The 20,077-nt window shown below is 37.2% G+C and overlaps 1 protein-coding gene across 1 annotated transcript; it reads left to right on the plus strand.

Moving 5' to 3' along the window:
• Positions 1-786: 786 nt before the first annotated feature.
• Positions 787-7,612, plus strand: LOC145166631 (serine carboxypeptidase-like 16). The gene is made up of 14 exons (XM_079085653.1): positions 787-1,073; positions 1,155-1,300; positions 3,175-3,251; positions 3,378-3,500; positions 3,585-3,687; positions 4,282-4,319; positions 4,422-4,523; positions 4,615-4,707; positions 4,796-4,864; positions 4,956-5,027; positions 5,199-5,347; positions 6,252-6,365; positions 6,511-6,565; positions 7,334-7,612. The coding sequence occupies exons 1-14, from the start codon at positions 943-945 to the stop codon at positions 7,427-7,429; spliced, it is 1,368 nt and encodes a 455-aa protein (XP_078941779.1). The 5' UTR covers positions 787-942; the 3' UTR covers positions 7,430-7,612.
• The last annotated feature ends 12,465 nt before the right edge of the window (positions 7,613-20,077 follow it).

Raw genomic sequence — 20,077 nt, forward strand, 5'->3', positions numbered from 1 at the left:
CCTACGGTCTAGTGGCGGAGCCAGAACAAAATACTATGGGTAGCACACACAAATTTTAGGGGTAACATGCCAGAAAAATTAAAATACATCGAAAAACATTTCAAAACATTTTCACTACGCATAAAATTTATGGACCACAAACTTCTTAGTAGATCCACTAGTGCGACGGTCTAACCTTAAAAATTGCCAAACTCATTAAAAAAAACTTAATTCGGAAAAAACCTCACTATAACTTGTTAAAATCATAAGAGTTTTCTATTAGAACAATCTTTTGCCGAACTCTAAGAGAGTGTTTGAGATTGCTTAATTGAAGTGCTTACTCACTTATTCCGGTTTGAAACCGGTAATAAGGAGGTTATGATAAGTTGTTTTACCATTACATGTAAAATAAGAGTTTCTAAACACTAAAAAATAACTTATCAACTTGTTTCGTTTTGAGACCGGATAAACTAATCCAAACATTTTTCTAAATCTTTGATTTAAACTAATAAAACTTTTACAAATAAAGATAAATTGTTTTAAATAAACGATCCTTATATATAATAATAAACACTTTTTATAATAATAAACACTTTTACAAATTAAGATAACTTGGTTTTTACACCAAATCAACTAATAACCGCTATATTTTTTACGGAAACTAGTAATATATAAGCTAAAACATATAAAATTTACTTTTTTATTCATGATAATATTTAGTTATTTTAATGATAATATATTATCTTTTAGGTACACTTAAGTATTTGTACCCCTACTTGTAGCCCATTTTGTGGTCCAGCCAAAGTTTCAATGCACATAAACAATACACTTATTACACTGACGGATTGACCCCATCTCTCCCGTCTCGTGCATTCCAAACCACCACCGCATATCTACATATTACTATATTATTACACCTGCTTCTCACACGTCTTGTTTCATCGAAAGAAAACACTTCGTGTAATGGAATCAAAACACATTGTGGTTTTCTTTTTGTTCACCCTTGCAGCTTTCATAACTGCGTCAAACTCAAAGTCAATCATCAAGAGACTTCCAGGTTTCGATGGCGATCTTCCTTTCACTCTGGAAACCGGGTATGTGTCTATTTTCATCGTTTTCACTGTTTCAGAGTTCAGTCAACTCATAGAGACAAACTTTTTTTAATTTCTGGAAAGATACATCGGAGTTGGAGAAGATGAAGCTGTGCAGATCTTTTACTACTTCGTTGAGTCTGAAAGAAACCCATCAGAAGACCCTCTTCTTATTTACCTCACCGGTGGCCCTGGTACTTCCGTTCTTTATTCCATGATGTATCAAATAGGTAATTAATTAATCCTCTTATTTACATTTATTAATTACTGTTATTGTTGATTGGAAAAAGTATACCCCATATACTAATATTTCCGATAATATATCTAGCTAGCATAATAGTGAAAAGGAAAGTTCTGACATGGACACATTGTGTCGGTGGTTGGATTTTGTTTTAAATAAAGTTTTAACAATCTAAAAAATGTCTATTTGTTTATATGACTCATTGATAAAATCAATTAGGAAGCCTTAGTTATCAGTTTATTAGTATTTGAATGTATTTTAGAAAACTTGATATGATTGTAAAAGCCTTAGTTATCAGTTTATTAAAGGTTTATTGTTGTGGGAAACAGAGAGGGAGGGAGTGAGGATCAAAGATTTTTAGTGGGTAATATCATATTAAAAATTCCTCTACCCTACTCCCCTGCTACCACTTTGTTATGCAGAACTTAAATTTGTAAGGAAAGTAAGATGAATGAAACGCAAGAGCTACTAAACAAATTGCCAAATTGTAGCTTATGTTGTTAATGGATGGAAGCATAAGAAAAGTGTAAACAAGAAAACGAAATTTTGGAAAAACTATAACAGAAACCTAATTAAATAACGTATGTACCTTTTTTCATATCTTATAGTCAAACTCAAGAAACTTTAGTTAGCAAGTGAAAAGTCAAAAATACGCGAGTGTCACTTAAACCCTTCTAAAATCACTTTGAATTGACCGATTAGTAACTCACTTTGAAACTCACCCCATGGATTCCTTCTAAAATCCTCTGTATTGAATCTTTCTTCTTGAGACCACCTTCTTGTCCTATACATCCTTCCTTCACCCCATTGCTAACCCTAGTAGTGACAACGAGGCAATGATGAAATGATGTCAAGAAGTAATCAAAGTTCACAACTTAATATTTTGGCCCAATATTCCTTAGTTTGGTTGCTTTGTTTTGAATTTTGAGATTTTGTTACCATGCATGCAAAAAATTAAACTATTTGGATAAATACATTTGTTTGTAACCTTAAAGGAGTTGAATACTATTATTAATTTTCTCAAATACCATGTACAAACATAAAAACTGACCTTACTGTCATTAATATTAAACACAATTTATGAACACTAGATGTGTGCCCGCGTAAAGTGGCGGCAATAAATGACTTTTTTGGCGAATTGTTTCTTATAGGAAATAATTATTAGATTTTATTATTAGTTATTATAAAATAAAAAATTACCATTTTAAAATAAAATATTTATGTTTAGGGCATCCACAATGCATTGAACTCCATAAAGTTCAATGGATTGCCACATCATCTTTCTACAATCCATACAACTCTATTATTTTTTTTTTCCTACAATGCATTGATCAACTCTACAAAGTTCAATAGAATGTTACAAAATGTAATTTATAGTAAATATATATGAATTAAAAACTTTCCTTTCCCATTAAAGAGTTCAATGCCAATTGAACTCAAAATCCATTGAATGCCAACATAGCATCTCACAATGGTGAAGTTTTATCCATTGAATGACACATAAACGTGACACCTCATTCAACACTCTCATTGAACTCACCATTGTGGATGCTCTTATACCTTATGTTTATATTATTGATGTAAATTAATAATAGTATTTAGTTTAAGAAATGTAAATTAATTTGTATAGCTTAATCTAATATTTTAAAATTTTTATTTTGCTCCAAATTGAATTTTCTTAATTACTTTCCTTAAATCACGTCTTCAAACTTTTGGTAAGAATTAATAAATTATTTCTACATAATTGATTTGTGCAAAAACTTTTGTAACTTATACGTCTTAAAATTCAAGATATGACTAATATACTTTATAATATAATATAAGATATAAGATATAACATTAGTCAATAATCATCATTTGCAGGTCCACTTAATTTTGATACCGAAACTTCATGGGGGAATAACATTACATTGAAGCTGAATCCGTATTCATGGTCAAAGGTTCACATTCTCACTTTGAAACTCGAATCTAAAAATTAATATTCCAATCTTATGGATTTTATCTGCTACATAGAAATTTTATGTACATGTATAACTCAATAACATATGCTACATGTAATTTTGTAGATTGCTAATGTGATATATATCGACGCACCAGCTGGGGCAGGGTTTGCATATGCTACAACATATGAAGCATCGATGAGCAGTGATTCTATGCTAGCTTCAGATGCTTATGATTTCTTACGAAAGGTTTGTTAACTTCCATTATTTCATCTATTATATATATTCTTGTTTATTGTACAAATGGTTTTGTTGTACATGTTATACGTACAGTGGTTTATGGAGCACCCTGAATTTCTCAGCAATCCCTTGTACATATCTGGGATTTCATACATGGGGATTATCTTACCAAATGTTGCTTTACATGTATACAATGGTAAGAGATCTATCTATTTAAGTATTTAATTAACATGGTTTTTAAATATTACATAATCAAGATCCATGATTCAATGGCTATTTTGATTTCTTATAACAAGATGAGTAATTAGTTCCATTTATTGGTAACGGGTTACATTTACATCATTCTGGTTATATAAGACATAATATGACCAAGCTATGCAAGAAAAAATCCATGTAAACAACATATATAACTTCAATGATATAAATTTCAGTCACATAAATTCACTCATTGTTATGTATATGATGCTTTAATCAACAAGATGAATAATGATCGCTTGCTTGTAGCAATGTTTGAATCCATTATGTTCATAACATATAATGATGTATAATCTATATGATATGATGTGTTCTTCTATCTAATTCTAATGCTTGAAATTTGGTGCAAGAAAAGAAAATGACATCACGAGATATAAAATATGTGATAACCATGACATTTATAGTTGATTACAATTTACATGTACTGTGTTATTGTGTATCAGAGATATAAAATATATGAAAATAAATATAGTGTTAGTCTCTTTATTGTTTTAATTTTTCTAACATTTTATTTGTGATTTCCTGTACTTTGTAGGTAATGAACGTGGAGATCAACCACAAATGAATATTAAAGTACATATCTTACTACGTAAACTTAATAACCTATTTACAAATATTGTTGAATAAAACGAAGTATAGAACACGATTTTAACTAATCGTTTCTCCCTTATATAGGGAGTCATTAGTGTTTCCCCTTTAACCGATAAGTTCAATGATTTTAATTCAAGATTTGAGTTTGCTCATCGGCTATCATTAATATCAGATGATATTTATGAGGTAATGAAAAAAAACATTAATTCCAGAATTATGACCATTTACTAGACCACCATTAGTTTTGTCCATTAATCGTATATGTTTTATATTTCAGTCCACAAAAGAAACATGTGTTGGTAACTATCTATCTATATACGATCATTCAGACAACATCCTTTGTTCAAATAATCTCCAGTGGGTGGATGAGGTATATATATACACGCATACGCCTATCATTTTAGTAAGATCTTATAGAGTTTTATGTAGCATGATTTAACCCAAATTCCCAACTGCAGTGTACAAGCAAGATTAACTTAGAGAATATACTGGAACCATTGTGTGATCCAACAGACCCAGCTTGTCGAGTAATTTTTCTTTTTTCAAATATATACATACACATAGTTTTTCCTAATATGATCCTTTAATAGAGTTCACAGTTTGTGTTTTTTTGTGTAGGAAGCTACTTTTGGACTTGTAGTAATTTGGGCAAACAATAAAGATGTTCAGAAAGCTCTCAATGTTCGTCAGGTATGTCATATACAACCTCACATCACATACAAACTTTTACATTTTACCTTACTTAGCTCTACAAGTCGATGCACACAAAAGTTGTTATTACATCAACAAAAAGTGTGTCCTCACTTCATAATATGTGTGTGTGTGCATATGAATTTCAATGTCTTTTCTTTTCATGTATAGGGAACAATAGGAACGTGGGAGTGGCAAAATTCGACCATTCATTATGATTTAGGGAAAAATGACACACTAATTTATGCCTACGATGTGTTCAGCACTGTCCCAATCCACAAGCAACTTCTAGCCAAGAAATGCCAATATTTGATCATATGGTAATACTAATACTCTTGGAGATGAATTCTCGTTCGATTAGTACAAAGAAAAAAAAAACAGTCTGCAATATATATCTATTTTTATGTCGAATTCTAACACTTATAGATTTTAATCCCAAGTTGCTATAATTTTTAATGATATAAAATGACACGGGAAATGAAATTTTGGGCAAAAATAGGAGAAACAATGTGGACAATCAATTGAAAAGTCACCATTAATTGAAAAAGGGCATGGTCGTCAATTTCCTTTTGGGAGTTTATTTTGTAAAGATTTGACTTTTTCATGAAATTGGGTTTTGGACGAAGTCACATGCTACATATCAGTTGATTATTGGTTGGTTTATTTTTGTAACAAAACTTATCAACTTATAAAGTTGACTTTATTTTTTCAAAATAAATAAATATATCAAAAACAAATCATTATGTCAACAGCTGTGTCTAATTTTAGAAGGAAAAAGTATAAGCTTGAGTAAGTATTTATTTATTGGGATTTTCTTATATATGCCGGAAGAACACATATAAGAAACATTAATTATAACAAATAATTCCATTTAAAAATAAGAAATCAATAACTCATGTCTTATATTAATGATATATTTTAAATAAATGAAACATGATTTGTTTAAAAATAACTGAAGCACCATAAAACAATTTTGAAGTTTACATAAATAAATACAATGTTGGATTCTATTTGTAAATTAAAAAATAAACCAACCAACCAACAAGTGACATGTGGTGTGTGGTTTTCAACCAATACACAATCTTAGGAGGTGTTTAAATAAAATAAACCTTTTAATTACCATTGATTTAACTGTTATTTAATCCAGATTATAGTCATTTTAAGATTTATTGAATTTTACCATGGTAATATCTTATATGTTTTAAAAAAAAAAACAATTTGCAGCGGTGATCATGACATGGTATTTCCACATGTGGGCACGGAGAAATGGATAAAAAGTCTAAATCTTCCGATTAAGAAGCGGTGGGAACCATGGTTCGTTAATGACCAAATTGCAGGGTGAGCTCTAAATTTTGGAATCTTTTAACAATACCCTCATACTTTTTTTCATTTCCATTCTCATATTTTAAAACCCATTTTATTTCTTGAAATGATAAATTATTGAGAACTAATCTTGCAAAGTGGTCAATCAATGTTTTTGTAGGTATCAGGTGACATATGCACAAAATGATTACTTGTTAACATATTCAACTATTAAGGTAAGAAACATAACTAAACTTCCTCTCTTGACATGCATCTTATAATTCACTCAATATATCACACATGATAGAGCTCTTAGACCATCTCCAATCCTTAACACTATTTTTTTACACTATACCTATAATTATAGTGTAAAAGATAGTATATACACTAAAGTCCTCCAATCCCATTACACTATATTTAACATTAAAAAGAATATTCTTGGTATATTGTTCTTTATTCAACCCTATATATAATGTTACACTAAAATCCAATACTATATTTAGTGTTAGATATAGTGTAGGGTTTGAGCATTATAGTGTAATTTATAGTGTACAAATGATTTTTAGTGTAGGGTTGGAGATGTCCTTATTGTTTAACTCACTCACGTAACACAATCCCAATATTTTAGAAACAGTTTTGTAGTGTGGGCACTTGGCTAAGTGTTTTATTTATTTATTTTTTTGTAATTTGTCAACACAAAATTAGAAGAAAAAAAAAAGCAAATCTAGCCATATTGACACATGGTTTGCCACAAAATGGCCCAAAATTAGAAGAAAAATACAATTTTATTGTTTTTTTTTTTTTTTTTTTATAATTTTCGGACGATACATAAAGGCAAATTGCACAGCAAAATATTGAATTTCACGGATTATTGCAAATTTCGCCGTTATTTGTGAAAAAAGTAAAAAACAAAGGCTATTTTGTGGCATATGCAAGTAACCCACTACCATTAAGATTTGTTTTTGTCTTGAAAAAAAAATTCTTTGGTGTCTGCTCTTATGCAGGGTGCAGGTCATGGAATCGCATTGTACAAGCCTGAAGAAGCTTTGGCCATGGTGGATGGATGGCTTGATTCTCGTACTTATTTAAGTGACATTTAAGCACAATATTAGATTAGATATATATTTCCACTGTAACGATTTTTTCTCGTGCCTCACGTATTTGGCATTAATATGTTATCTTTCCAAAATATTGAGATGACGCTCGCCTCCACATTCTATTATGATGGTCAAGAGAGCATTGAAGTGAAGTTTGAGGAGAAGGTTTTATAGGCCTTTTTTTTACTTCCTTTTACCTATATCTATATCGCTATTAATTTACCAATTCAATGAGGATCATGTTGTTTATGAATTTACTATGAGCCATGACTTTTAAAAAGCTGGTGCCCAGATGCTTTTTTACTATATGAAGCAAATGAACCATGATATGGCAATGTGTGCATGTGTGAACCCCCAAAATTGATTGTGTATTCTCCGTCAATAAAATGGTAAAAAGAATTATAAACCTTGCCATATAAGATGGAAAGTGTTTCCCTTTTTCCATCGTAAACTCCACTAAACAAAGAAGTATAAACCTTACCATATAAGATGGAAAGTGTTTCCCTTTTTCCATCTTAAACTCCACTAAACAAAGAAGTATAAACCATACCAATAGAAATTGCACATCAATCTTAAGCTTTGTGCATATCATGAAAGAATTAAAAAGAAGTTTAAAGAAATTATGGATTTTTTGTTTAAGATCTGCTTAGATTTTAATATTATCACGATTTGTAACTATATTCTCAACAAATTATGGATTTTTTTCAGGCCCAAACAAAGAAACTTAGAAATAATTTATCTTTTTGTAGGCCCAAAAAATAAGTTTTTAAATGGGGACTATTTTTACATTACTCAAGAAATATCACAAAAAAAAATATTCTTTTACAATAGAAATGGTCACTTGACTCTTTCTACAACCTCATCATTTTGGGTGGCTGAGAACAAAACATCAATTTGAATATTTTATTGATTTTTGAGTTTATTTATTTGTTTGTTTTATCGTATAGCCTCAGCATTTTAATGGCTTTTATCCGTGCATACAATTTCTTTAAGGCATTATTTATATTTTGTGTTAAACCTCATCAGAGAGTAGTTTTTTTTTAATAATTATTGAATTAAATGGCCAGATGATTAGCAAAACATAAAAATAAATTTTAGTATAATCATACGAGATGCTCCTTCACCTACAACATAATGGGTATTTGGGATAATTTTGATGAACCCATCATTGGTACATGTCTTCAACCATTAAGAGTTGTCTGTTCACCTACTCACACACCGTAACACCGTAAATTTTCAAACAAATTTTTAATTTAAAAATCACATTAATCTCATCAAACACAATTCACAAAATCCTTAAAATGTCAAATTATCAAAATACATGTCCACAATAATAAAATCCAGGATCCTCAAAACATAACTTCGTCTCGTGTGTACAATCAAGCCGGCACCTTCCTGTGATCCTGAGAAGTATTTGAAACACATAACACATAACACGGTAAGCACGAAGCTTAGTGAGTTCCCCAAAATACTACACACAACTCATTAGCCTCTCATGGCTATACTCGAATAAGACCGTCCGGTCAATGTGTCTCAGTGGAACCCTCCGGTCCCACAACTCGGGTCGACCCTCCGATACTAACTCAGTAAGCTCAGAATAATACACAACATAAATCACAAAGGCATAATGCAGGATATCACAATACTCAATAAAGCACACAAGACCCTCCGGTCACACAAAAATTACTACTCTAGGTAAGTATAATGAGAAGACTCACCTCGTAAGCAAGCAAATAAACCTCGTACACGAATCACTGGTCTAGCCTCCGCCTAACACATACGATAATTATCTCAAATTAATAAACGACCCTCAAAGAAGCTAGACCAGACCCTCTACAAACTCACAGAAGGATAAAAGACCATTTTACCCTTCCATGGTCTCTATAGTCCATAATTTGACCAAACCCTAAAAGTCAACAAAAGTCAACTGCAGCGTGTACGTTGGGCATACAGCCCCTTTACGCTGGGCGTACTACCTCGCCATGCATGCATCGGGGATCCTCGACCCTACGCTGTGCGTACTGGGATTATGCTCGGCGTATGTCCCCGACTTGTTCTTCCCACTCTCTTGGTCTTAATCCGTTAAGACCATAGCTCTATTCTCATATTTAGACTTCCTAAAGGCTCATACTCCATAAAGTTCGTGAATTTAAGCCTTTGCATGGCTGAGAAAGTCCCAAACCCAAAAACTCTCACTTTTTTCTCCCATAAATGCTCATATCTCATGCATGGTGTGGTTTTGACGTCCAAGACTCCATTCTTATGATTCCCCTCCAATAAAAACACTCAAAGGGATAGATATTAGGCTCTGGAGTTCAACAACTCATAAAGCTTCAAGCTTTGGGACCAAAAACCCTAAAATGGACCATATTATGCACAAATAAAAAAGGATGAGAAAGCTTTGAGCTTTATACCTTCAACTAATGCTCCAACCACAGAAAAACTCAGATCCAAAGCCAGGACTCCGACTCTATCCTCTTCAATGCACCTTCTTCACTCCAAGGATATCACAAGAACACTTAGATGCTCACAAATGGACACTCAAGCTCAAGGGACGCAAATTAGGGTTTTGAGAGGGTTGAGGGCTGGAAATGGTGGCCTGAAATGAGGCCATCATGTTCCTTAAATAGGGACACATCCCTTAATTTGGGTTTTCACCCTGAGCCTAGTACGGCCAACGTACCCTCTAGTACGCCCAACATACTAGGTGGCTACCCATCCAAATCACGCACATGAGTACGCTGAGTGTACACACACGTACGCCCGACATACTCATTTACCACCTTTTCTCAAATAAAGGACCAAACTTGACAATTACAATAGAACAAGGGTTCATGAGGCATACCTGGTCTTGGGATGTTACAATTCTCCCCTACTAGAATCAGACTTCGCCCTCGAAGTCATCTTCTGGAAATAACTCTGGGTACTGCTTGCTCATCTCGGACTCCGGCTCCCAAGCCCACTCGGACCCCTTCCGATGTTGCCACTGGACCTAAACCAAGGGCACCTCTTTATTACTCAAGACCTTCACCTTCCTATCTAAGATCACTATCGGCCTCTTAATGTAATTCAGACTCGCATCAACCTGAATGTCTTCTAACGGTACCACTGCCGTCTCATCGGCTACACACTTCCTTAGTTGGGACACGTGGAAGGTGTTATGAATCTGGCTCAACTCTGCAGGTAGCTCCAACCGGTAAGCTACCTTACCCACTCAGGCGATCACCCTGAACGAACCAATGTATCTTGGGGCCAACTTGCCCCGTTTCCTAAATCGGATCACCCCTTTCCACGGGTATACCTTCAGGATGACAAAATCTCCGACTTAGAACTCTAGCTCGGATCGTCGCCGGTCTGTGTAACTCTTCTGGCGACTCTGGCCGTCAATAACCTCTATCTGACCTGCTGAATCTACTCAGTCGTCTTGAGCACTATCTCAGTGCCACCCATCACTCTCTGCCCTACCTCTCCCCAATAGATGGGAGTCCGACACCTCCTCCTATATAAAAGCTCAAAGGGAGGCATACCAATATTGGAATGGTGGCTGTTGTTGTACAAAACTCAGCCAAGGGAAAATAAGTGTCCCAATTTCCACCGAAGTCCATAACACATGCACGTAGCATGTCCTCGAGCGTCTGAATCGTCCGCTCACTCTGCCCGTCTGTCTGTGGGTGGTATGCAGTACTGAAGTGCAACCAGGTACCCAACTCCTCATGGAACTTCTTCCAGAACCTGGAAGTAAAGCGTACATCTCGATCTGACACTATCGATGTCGGCACTCCATGTCGTGCTACCACCTCTCTCACATAAATCTCGGCCAATTTCTCTGCAGAAGAGCTCTCACAAATAGCTAGGAAGTGAGCACTCTTCGTCAATCGGTCTACAATCACCCATATTGTGTCGACACCTCGCGCAGTCCTTGGTAATTTGGTGATAAAATCCATGGAAATCTGTTCCCACTTCCACTGGGGAATCTCTAGAGGCTGCAACGGGCCATGTGGATGCTGGTGCTCCGCTTTAACCTAGCGACAGGTCAAGCACCTCTCAACTACCCATGCCACATCCCTCTTCATACATGGCCACCAGTAATCTCTCTTCAGATCCAAATACATCTTAGTGGCCCCTGGGTGGATCGAGAATCTCGATCTATGTGCCTCCTCCATCAATATGCTCCGAGCTCTGCCTGTATAAGGCACCCATATCCACTCATGGAAAGTCATAAGTCCCCGACTATCCGTCTCAAACTCGGAAACATGTCCGATCACCCGCTCCCTCTTGTGGTTCTCCGGTCTCACGGCCTCCACCTAGGCCTCTCGGATGGTATCTAAGACTGGAGTCATCACCGTCATCCTCATACACACATCTCAGATCGGATCACTCACTGCTCTACGGCTCAAGGCATCGGCTACCACATTAGCCTTGCTCGAATGATACAAGATCTCGCAGTCGTAGTCTTTCACTACATCCAACCACCTCCTCTGTCTCATATTTAGGTTGGGCTGATCCATGAGGTACTTCAGGGTCTTGTGGTCCGTATATATGGTACACCGAACTCCATATAGATAGTGGCGCAAAATCTTGAGGGTGAACACCACCGCCCCCAACTCCAAATCGTGGGTGGGATACCTCGTCTCATGAGGCTTAAACTGCCTCGATGCGTATGCTATCACGTGCCCCCTCTGCATCAACACCGGACCCATCCCTGATATAGATGCATCACAGTAAACCACGAAGTCCTCCACTCCCTCGGCAAGGGCTAACACTGGAGCTTCGCACAATCTCTGGCAAAGAGTCTCGAATGAGGCATGTTGCTCGGTCCCCCAGGCAAAAGTAACACCCTTCCGGGTCAATTTGGTGAGAGGAACAACAATCTTGGAGAAATCCCTAATAAACCTCCGATAGTAGCCGACCAAACCCAGAAAACACCTGATCTCGGACGGGGATCTCGACACCTCCCATCTCATAACTGCCTCAATCTTGGCCGGGTCGACCAATATCCCATTCTGTTTAACGAGGTGTCCTAGGAACTAGACCTCTCGTAACTAGAAGTCACACTTGGAGAATTTGGCGTAAAGCCTCTCCGCCCTCAACAATCCAAGAATCTCCCGAAGATGGTCCTCGTGCTGCTCTCTGGACCTCGGGTACACCAGAATATCGTCGATGAACATGATCACCGATCGATCCAACATGGGCCTACACACCCGGTTCATGAGATCCATGAACGATGCCGGTGCATTGGTGAGTCCGAAAGGCATCACCACAAACTCGTAGTGCCCATAACGAGTCCTAAAGGCCGTCTTTTGGATATCCTCCTCGCAAACTCTCATCTGATGATATCTATATCTCAAATCAATCTTGGAGAACCAAGACGCCCCCTGTAACTGATCTAATAAATCGTCGATCCTCGGTAGTGGATAACGGTTCTTGACCGTCAGCTTGTTCAACTCCGGGTAATCGATGCACATTCGGTGTGAACTATCCTTTTTCTTGACAAAAAGGATCGGAGCTCCCCATGGTGAGCTACTTGGTCTGATGAAACCCTTCCCCAGCAGCTCCTGGAGCTGTGAGGATAACTCATGCATCTCTGGTGGCGCAAGGCGATAAGGTGCCTTGGCAATAGGCGCCACACCCGGAACCAAATCAATTCGGAACTCCACCTGCCTCTCGGGAGGCACGCCCGAAAACTGTTGGATAAGGTGTCGAAGTCCATAACTATATTTGGTATGTACTTGACCCGACCTGACATGGTCCATTTGGGTTGCACTTCACCGAAACAATTTATATGGATAATCTTTTGAGAATAGTATAGTTATGATTTATTAATATATTATTAGTTATAATATATTAATATGAAATCATATTATTTAATTAGTATTGATCAAGAATTAATTTAGTGATCAAAAGGAACTAATTAAATATGGACTCTTATATATATAGAATGGGCCAAGTTCATTTAGGATGGGCTAAGCTTGCATGGATAGTCCATGGAGTTTTTAACCCATGGATCCTATGGAAATGAAAGGTCATGGGTATTAGGGTTTACATGGATGTAACCCTAATCCTCCATACTATATAAAGATGTCTTTGGCACATGAAATGGCACTAGTGTGTGAGTACAAAGGGTGGGCCGATTTCTACTTGGTGCATACTATTTTCTCAAGTCTTCCAAGGTGTTTTGGTGATTTGTGATTCCACTTGAGGCATCCACATTATTGGTGCTAGGCTCTCAAGACTCCAAGCAATCAACCACAAGAAAAGGTATGTTATTCTTCTAAATTTTTTATGTTACAAGTACCCCATAACATGCTAGTGAGGTTGAGAACATTGGAAATCAAATTTGCATGTATAATAGAGAGAAAATAGATCCAAGGTTTCTAGGGTTGCATGTACACCATAGGAGTGTTAGAATGCTCAAAACCCATCAGTGGTATCAGAGCCTAGGCTTGTTTTCATTATACTTGATGCAAACTGCTTGAAAAAGTCGAAATTCTGCTCACTGTTCAGTGAACTCGCCGAGTCCATGGGGGGACTCGACGAGTCCATGTGTTAATTCATCCTACTCGTCGAGTAGGTTCTTGCACTCGACGAGTAGGAGGCCCTGTGTGTAGATTTTCGAGTTTTGCTGCTGGAAATGGACTAGAATCATTACCCTAAACTGTTTTGGACTTATAAAACCTGTTTTTGATGTGGTAATGATTATGCTAATCCATTTACAATGGTTATTATCAAAATTTCAAGTTTTATATGTGTTTATATGATTCTTGAAATCGTTGATATGAATGTTCATACTTATGAGTTTTAGTAGATCATAGGAATTATTTGCAAATTGTTTGTTAGTGTAATTCTTGATCTAACTGCCAATTAATGGACTCCATAACTTGTCATCAAGTTATGGAATTCCAAAAGTCTTTTCTTTAAAACCATTAAAACTCATAAGTTATAGAAATGAAGAGTATTGAATAGTTTCAAAACTTGCCCTCAAGTCTTGGAATTTGTAAAGTTTCACACACACTTTAATTCCAAACCCTAGAGTTTTAAAAGTTAAAATTCAACCCTTACACTTTATAGTATTATAAGTTAATAATATATATATATATATATATATATATATATATATATATATATATATATATATATATATATATATATATATATATATATATAAGAGCAAGTCAGTTTTACCGTTAGTAGGCCTCATTCATGAAGCCGGTCTATAAGGGGGTATAAGGTTGTTGCCTATAAAATGGCAGCTTAATGGGTGTCCACTCTCACCCACCGCTTCCTTGACTGGTGGAGGGTCTTTTGCCGAACGGGTAGGACAAGGACTATAATTATCATTAAAAGTGTAATGATAAATATAAAGTAACTAAACCTTTTATAAATTCCCAATCTTATTTACTTTAGGAAAATGTGAAATTGGTGCTAACCCATGAAATTACACTTTGTACCTTACCAAGTCGTTGGTGGAGCGTGTGTGGGTAACCGACACACTAACATGGACTAGTAAGAGTGGCAAAGGGTGTATTAATGTTTATCATAGATCGGTGGAGCGTGTGTGGGTAGCCGACACATCGATTAGGTGATAAAGATTAAGGGTACCAAGGTAATTTGCATGGTTATTCACACCTTGTTTGTGATCCTCGGCATCCCAGTCACAAACTTGAGAGGGCACAATCGAGATTTAAACATGGCATTGAAAAGTTCAATGAATCTCAAAAGATCTAGGAGTTTCAATCCAATTAAAACCTAATAATTTATTTCGTTTTTCATGGTGGAAATTGATGAATCGTCATTCACCTACCTTCAAATATTTTATAGCTTGGATTACGACATCCCTCTTCCAAGTTATAAAGTATTGTGTTGGGTCCTAGCCTTAATATTACATTTGGGTGTCTTATTAAGGATTCTATATCTAATCTAAACTTGTCTTTCTTCTTTTCAGATGTCTTCCAACAATGCTGCTTCCGGCTAAAACCCTACCGACTCCTTCTCTCTCATGAACCTTTATGGGAGAGTCATGTTTGATGGTTTAAACTTTAATGATTGGATCAGGAACATCAGGATGGTCACGCGTTACGAGGACAAGGAATATGTCCTCGACAAAGAGCTAAAAGATATTGATGAGTCTACTGCTACTCCACAGGAGATCGCTGACTTTAGGGCACATGAGAGAGATGCCACCAAGGTGGCATGTATCATGTTGGCCATAATGACAGCTGAACTCCAGAAGTCCTATGAGGACTTTTACCCTTTTGAGATGCACATGGATCTGATGGACCGCTACCATTAATGTGCTCGTCAAGAGAGGTATGAAATCATCTCTTCCATGATAACAACCCGAATGAAGGATGGTGAACCCATCACGGGCCACATGCAGAAAATGCAAAGGTTTGTGGACCGCTTATTGAAGTTGAATGTGAACTTCCCCGAGAAGTTGGCTATTGATATCATACTGCACTCCTTACCTACTTTTTATGATCAATTCCGAATGACCTATCACATGAACAAGGAGGAGGTCACACTCAGCAAACTTCAAGGACTTTTGAAGACCGCCGAAACTGGTCTTAAAGGTAAATCGGTTGTTACTACTCCTACTCCTAACACCGCCCATGTTCTGGAAATCGGGAAAACTAGAGGGAAGAAGAGGAAGACGCCTTCGAAGGGTACCAAGGGAAAGTCTCTTGATGGCTCGTCTTCGAGTGGAACCAAAGGTGGTTCTGTCACTCCTTCTTCCAACCCAAAGGAAGCTGAATGCTTCTATTTTCATGATAAGGGGCACTGGAAACGAAACTACCCCAAGTACCTGCAAGATGTTAAGGATGGGAAGGTCAAACCTACCCATGAAGGTATTTACACTATATTGTCTAATAACTCACCACATAATAATTCTTGGGTCCTTGATACATGTTGTGGTATTCATATATGTTCTGATTTGCAGGGCCTAAGAAAAAGTGAGGATGTGGAGCACGGAAAGATAAACTTGATCATGGGGAATAGGAAAGCTTCACCTGTCACCAAGATTGGAGTTTATTCTTTGTTGCTAAGTAGTGGGTTAGTGTTAGATTTGAATAAGTGTTGTTACTCGTCTGAAAAGGCGAGAATATTATTTCTTTTCACGGTTTGTACAAACAAGGGTTTACCTTTTCATTTGATAATGAATGTGGTGGTATTAATGCCTTTTATAATAATGTTCTTTATTTTAAAGCATTACCTTGTGATGGTGTATATAAAACTGTGTCGGTTGTAGACAACTTAGGAAATAATGTGTTGCAGATCGATTCTTCCACTAGTTTGGATAAGGCATCCTTGTGGCATTGTCGTCTTGGACATGTCAACAAGAAGCGCATAGGCCAACTCCAAAAGGCTGGAGTCTTGGAGTCATTTGACTTAAAGTCAGATGATAGTTGCGAATCTTGTTTACTAGGAAAAATGACAAAGTTACCCTTCACTGGTACTTGTGCTAGGGGTGAAGGTTTGTTGGACCTCATACATACAAATGTGTGTGGACCCTTTAGAACTGCCACAAGGGATGCTAACCTCTTCTATGTGACTTTTACTGATGATTACAGTAGATATGGTTATGTCTACTTAATCAAGCATAAGTCAGAAACCTTTGACAAGTTCAAAGAGTTTAAACAGGAAGTGAAGAATCAGTTGGGCAGGAACATTAAGATGCTCTGATCCGATAGAGGAGGAGAGTATCTTAGCACAGAGTTCCTTGACTATCTTAAGGAATGTGGAATTGTTTCACAATTGACACCTCCCAGAACACCACAGCTTAATGGTGTGGTTGAGAGGCGCAATCGAACCTTGTTAGACATGGTTCGTTCCATGATGAGTCGAGCTTCGTTACCAATCTCATTCTGGGGGTATGCCTTAGAGACTGCCGCCCATATCCTTAATCTAGTCCCTACCAAGAAGGTTGCCAAAACACCTCACGAGATGTGGATTGGGAAAGTTCCCAATTTAGACCACATCAAGATTTGGGGTTGCGAGGCTTTCGTGAGACATGAGACTCAGGACAAGCTCGAACCTCGTAGTGAGCGGTGTATTTTCATCGGCTACCCACATAAATCCTTTGGTTACCTCTTCTACAGACCCAGTGAGAATGTGGTCTTTGTGGCAAGGAGATGGGTCTTTCGCGAGAGAAAATTTATAAGCCAAAGAAATAGTGGGATGCAAATTGACCTTGAAGAGCTTCAAGAGTCAAGTGGTGAAGGAACCTCAAACCCTAGCAATCAACCTGAGGAGGAAACTCCTGTTGAACCTACTGACAAGTCTGTACCTATGAGGCGTTCCACTAGAGTTAGGAATGCACCGGAGCATTACTATGGTTTCCATATTACTGCGGAAGGTGATACATTTATCAGTGATAGTACACTGGTAAATTTGGATAAATCTAACAGCTATAGGGAAGCCATGCAGGCCCCGAGTCTGCTAAATGGAAGGAGGCTATGGACAGCGAGATTCAGTCCATGTATGACAATCAAGTTTGGAACTTGGTTGACAATGTATCGGGTCGTAAGAGGTTCGGTGCAAATGGATCTTTAAGAATAAGACCGACATGGATGGGAAATTGCACACTTATAAGGCGCGACTGGTGGCGAAGGGCTTCACTCAAACTCAGGGAGTTGATTATGATGAAACCTTCTCACCAGTAGCAAAGATTAAGTCTATTAGGGTTATACTAGCCATTGCTGCATTTCATGATTATGAAATATGGCAAATGGATGTGAAAACCGCTTTCCTTAATGGAATGTTGGCTGAGGATGTTTACATGAGTCAGCCAGAGGGTTCTGTCAGTGCAGAGTATCCTGATAGAGTGTGTAATCTTGAGAAATCCATATGTGGATTGAAACAAGCATCTCGCAGCTGGAATCTTTATTTTGATGAGAAAGTCAAAGAGTTTGGCTTTTCGAGAAGCGAAGATGAGTCCTGTGTATATGTCAGAGCTAGTTGGAGTATAGTTAGCTTTTTGGTACTGTATGTGGATGACATACTACTGATGGGAAATGACATCCCAAATTTGCAGGAGGTTAAGTCCTGGCTTGGGAAGTGTTTCGCTATGAAAGACCTTGGAGAAGCTGCCTATATCCTAGGGATAAGGATATTGAGAGAAAGGAGTAAAAGACAAATTAGACTTAGTCAAAGTACCTATGTGGACAAAGTGTTGAAAAGGTTCAACATGCAAAATTCCAAGAAAGGTGACTTACCGATCCAGCACAATGCCAAACTGAGAAAGGCTCAGAGCCCGAGTACAGTGGCTGAGATAGCAGAGATGAGTCGATTACTATATGCTTCCGCTGTTGGCTCGATCATGTATGTTATGACTTCTACCCGCCCTGATGTGGACTTTGCTTTGAGCATGGTCAGCAGATATCAAGGGAATCCTGGCAAGGCTCGCTGGACTACGTGAAGAACATTCTCAAGTACCTGCGGAGGACTAAGGACTGGGTCCTTACCCTTGGTGGGAGTGATGACTTGAGAGTAGTGGGGTATAGTGATGCTAGCTTTCAGAATGATAGGGATAACTTCCGCTCTCAGTCGGGCTGGGTCTTTACCATGAGTGGAGGAGCAATTACCTGGAAAAGTTCCAAGCAGGAGACAGTGGCTGATTCGACTTTTGAATCAGAGTACATAGCAGCGAGTGAAGCGGCAAAGGAGGCGATATGGCTGAGGAACTTCATCGGAGACCTTGGAGTTGTACCATCTATAATGGATGCTATGGAGATTTTCTGTGACAACAATGTTGGATAAGGTGTCTAAGTCCATAACTATTTCTAGTATGTACTTGACCCGATTGGCATGGTCCATTTGGGTTGCATGGCATCATGATGATTGGATAGACAAAATGAGAAGAAGGACACTTATGATTTGTTAAAATATTATAAGTTATAATATATTAATATGAAATTATATTATTTAATTAGTATTGATCAAGAATTAATTTGGAATTAATTTTGTGATCAAAAAGAGACTAATTAAATATATGGGGTTGATTGTGTAAATCATCCATTCTTATATAGTGGGCTTATGATCCATGGTTTATTGGATTGGGCTAAAACCCATAGGGTGCTCCATGGAGGTTAAAACCCATGGATCATGGAGGAAATGAAAAGCCATGTCAATTAGGGTTTACATGGTGTAGCCCTACTTGTGACACACTATATAAAAACCCCATAGGTTAGCAAAATCAGCACTAAGTGAAGAACAAGGAGGGCTAGCCGATTTTGAGTGATAGTGTACTTCTCTCAAAGTTATTCCAAGAGTTGTGGTGTTGTGTGAAACATTTGAGGCATCACATTTGGGGTGCTAAGCTCAAAAAGTTCTTAAGGAATTCAAGCAACAACAAAGGTATGTTATTCTACTAGCTTTTATGTTTCAAGTTCCCCATGCCATGCTAGCTAGGATAAGAACCTTGGAAAAATCAAATTTCCATGTATCTTAGTAAAACATAGATCCAAGGTTTCTAGGGTTGCATGTACACCATAGGAGTGTTAGAATGCTCAAAACCCATCAGTGGTATCAGAGCATAGGCTTGTTTTCATGATACTTGATGCAAATTGTAAAAGAAAATCGAAAAATATGCATTATGCTCAGTGAACTCGCCGAGTCCATGCATATATTCATCCTACTCATCGAGTAGGTTCG

This window comes from Lactuca virosa, chromosome 1 (genome assembly GCF_052849685.1).
Source record: "Lactuca virosa cultivar CGN04683 chromosome 1, Lactuca_virosa_CGN04683_v6, whole genome shotgun sequence".
Classification (NCBI taxonomy): Eukaryota; Viridiplantae; Streptophyta; class Magnoliopsida; order Asterales; family Asteraceae; genus Lactuca; species Lactuca virosa.

What these genes read in the sequence shown, in the direction of transcription:
- LOC145166631 (XM_079085653.1), top strand. Translation starts at nt 943, where the DNA reads ATGGAATCAAAACACATTGTGGTTTTCTTTTTGTTCACCCTTGCAGCT. An exon ending in TTCCATGATGTATCAAATAG is followed by an intron (nt 1,301 to 3,174) that starts GTAATTAATTAA and finishes CATCATTTGCAG; the next exon opens with GTCCACTTAATTTTGATACC. An exon ending in CTTATGATTTCTTACGAAAG is followed by an intron (nt 3,501 to 3,584) that starts GTTTGTTAACTT and finishes TTATACGTACAG; the next exon opens with TGGTTTATGGAGCACCCTGA.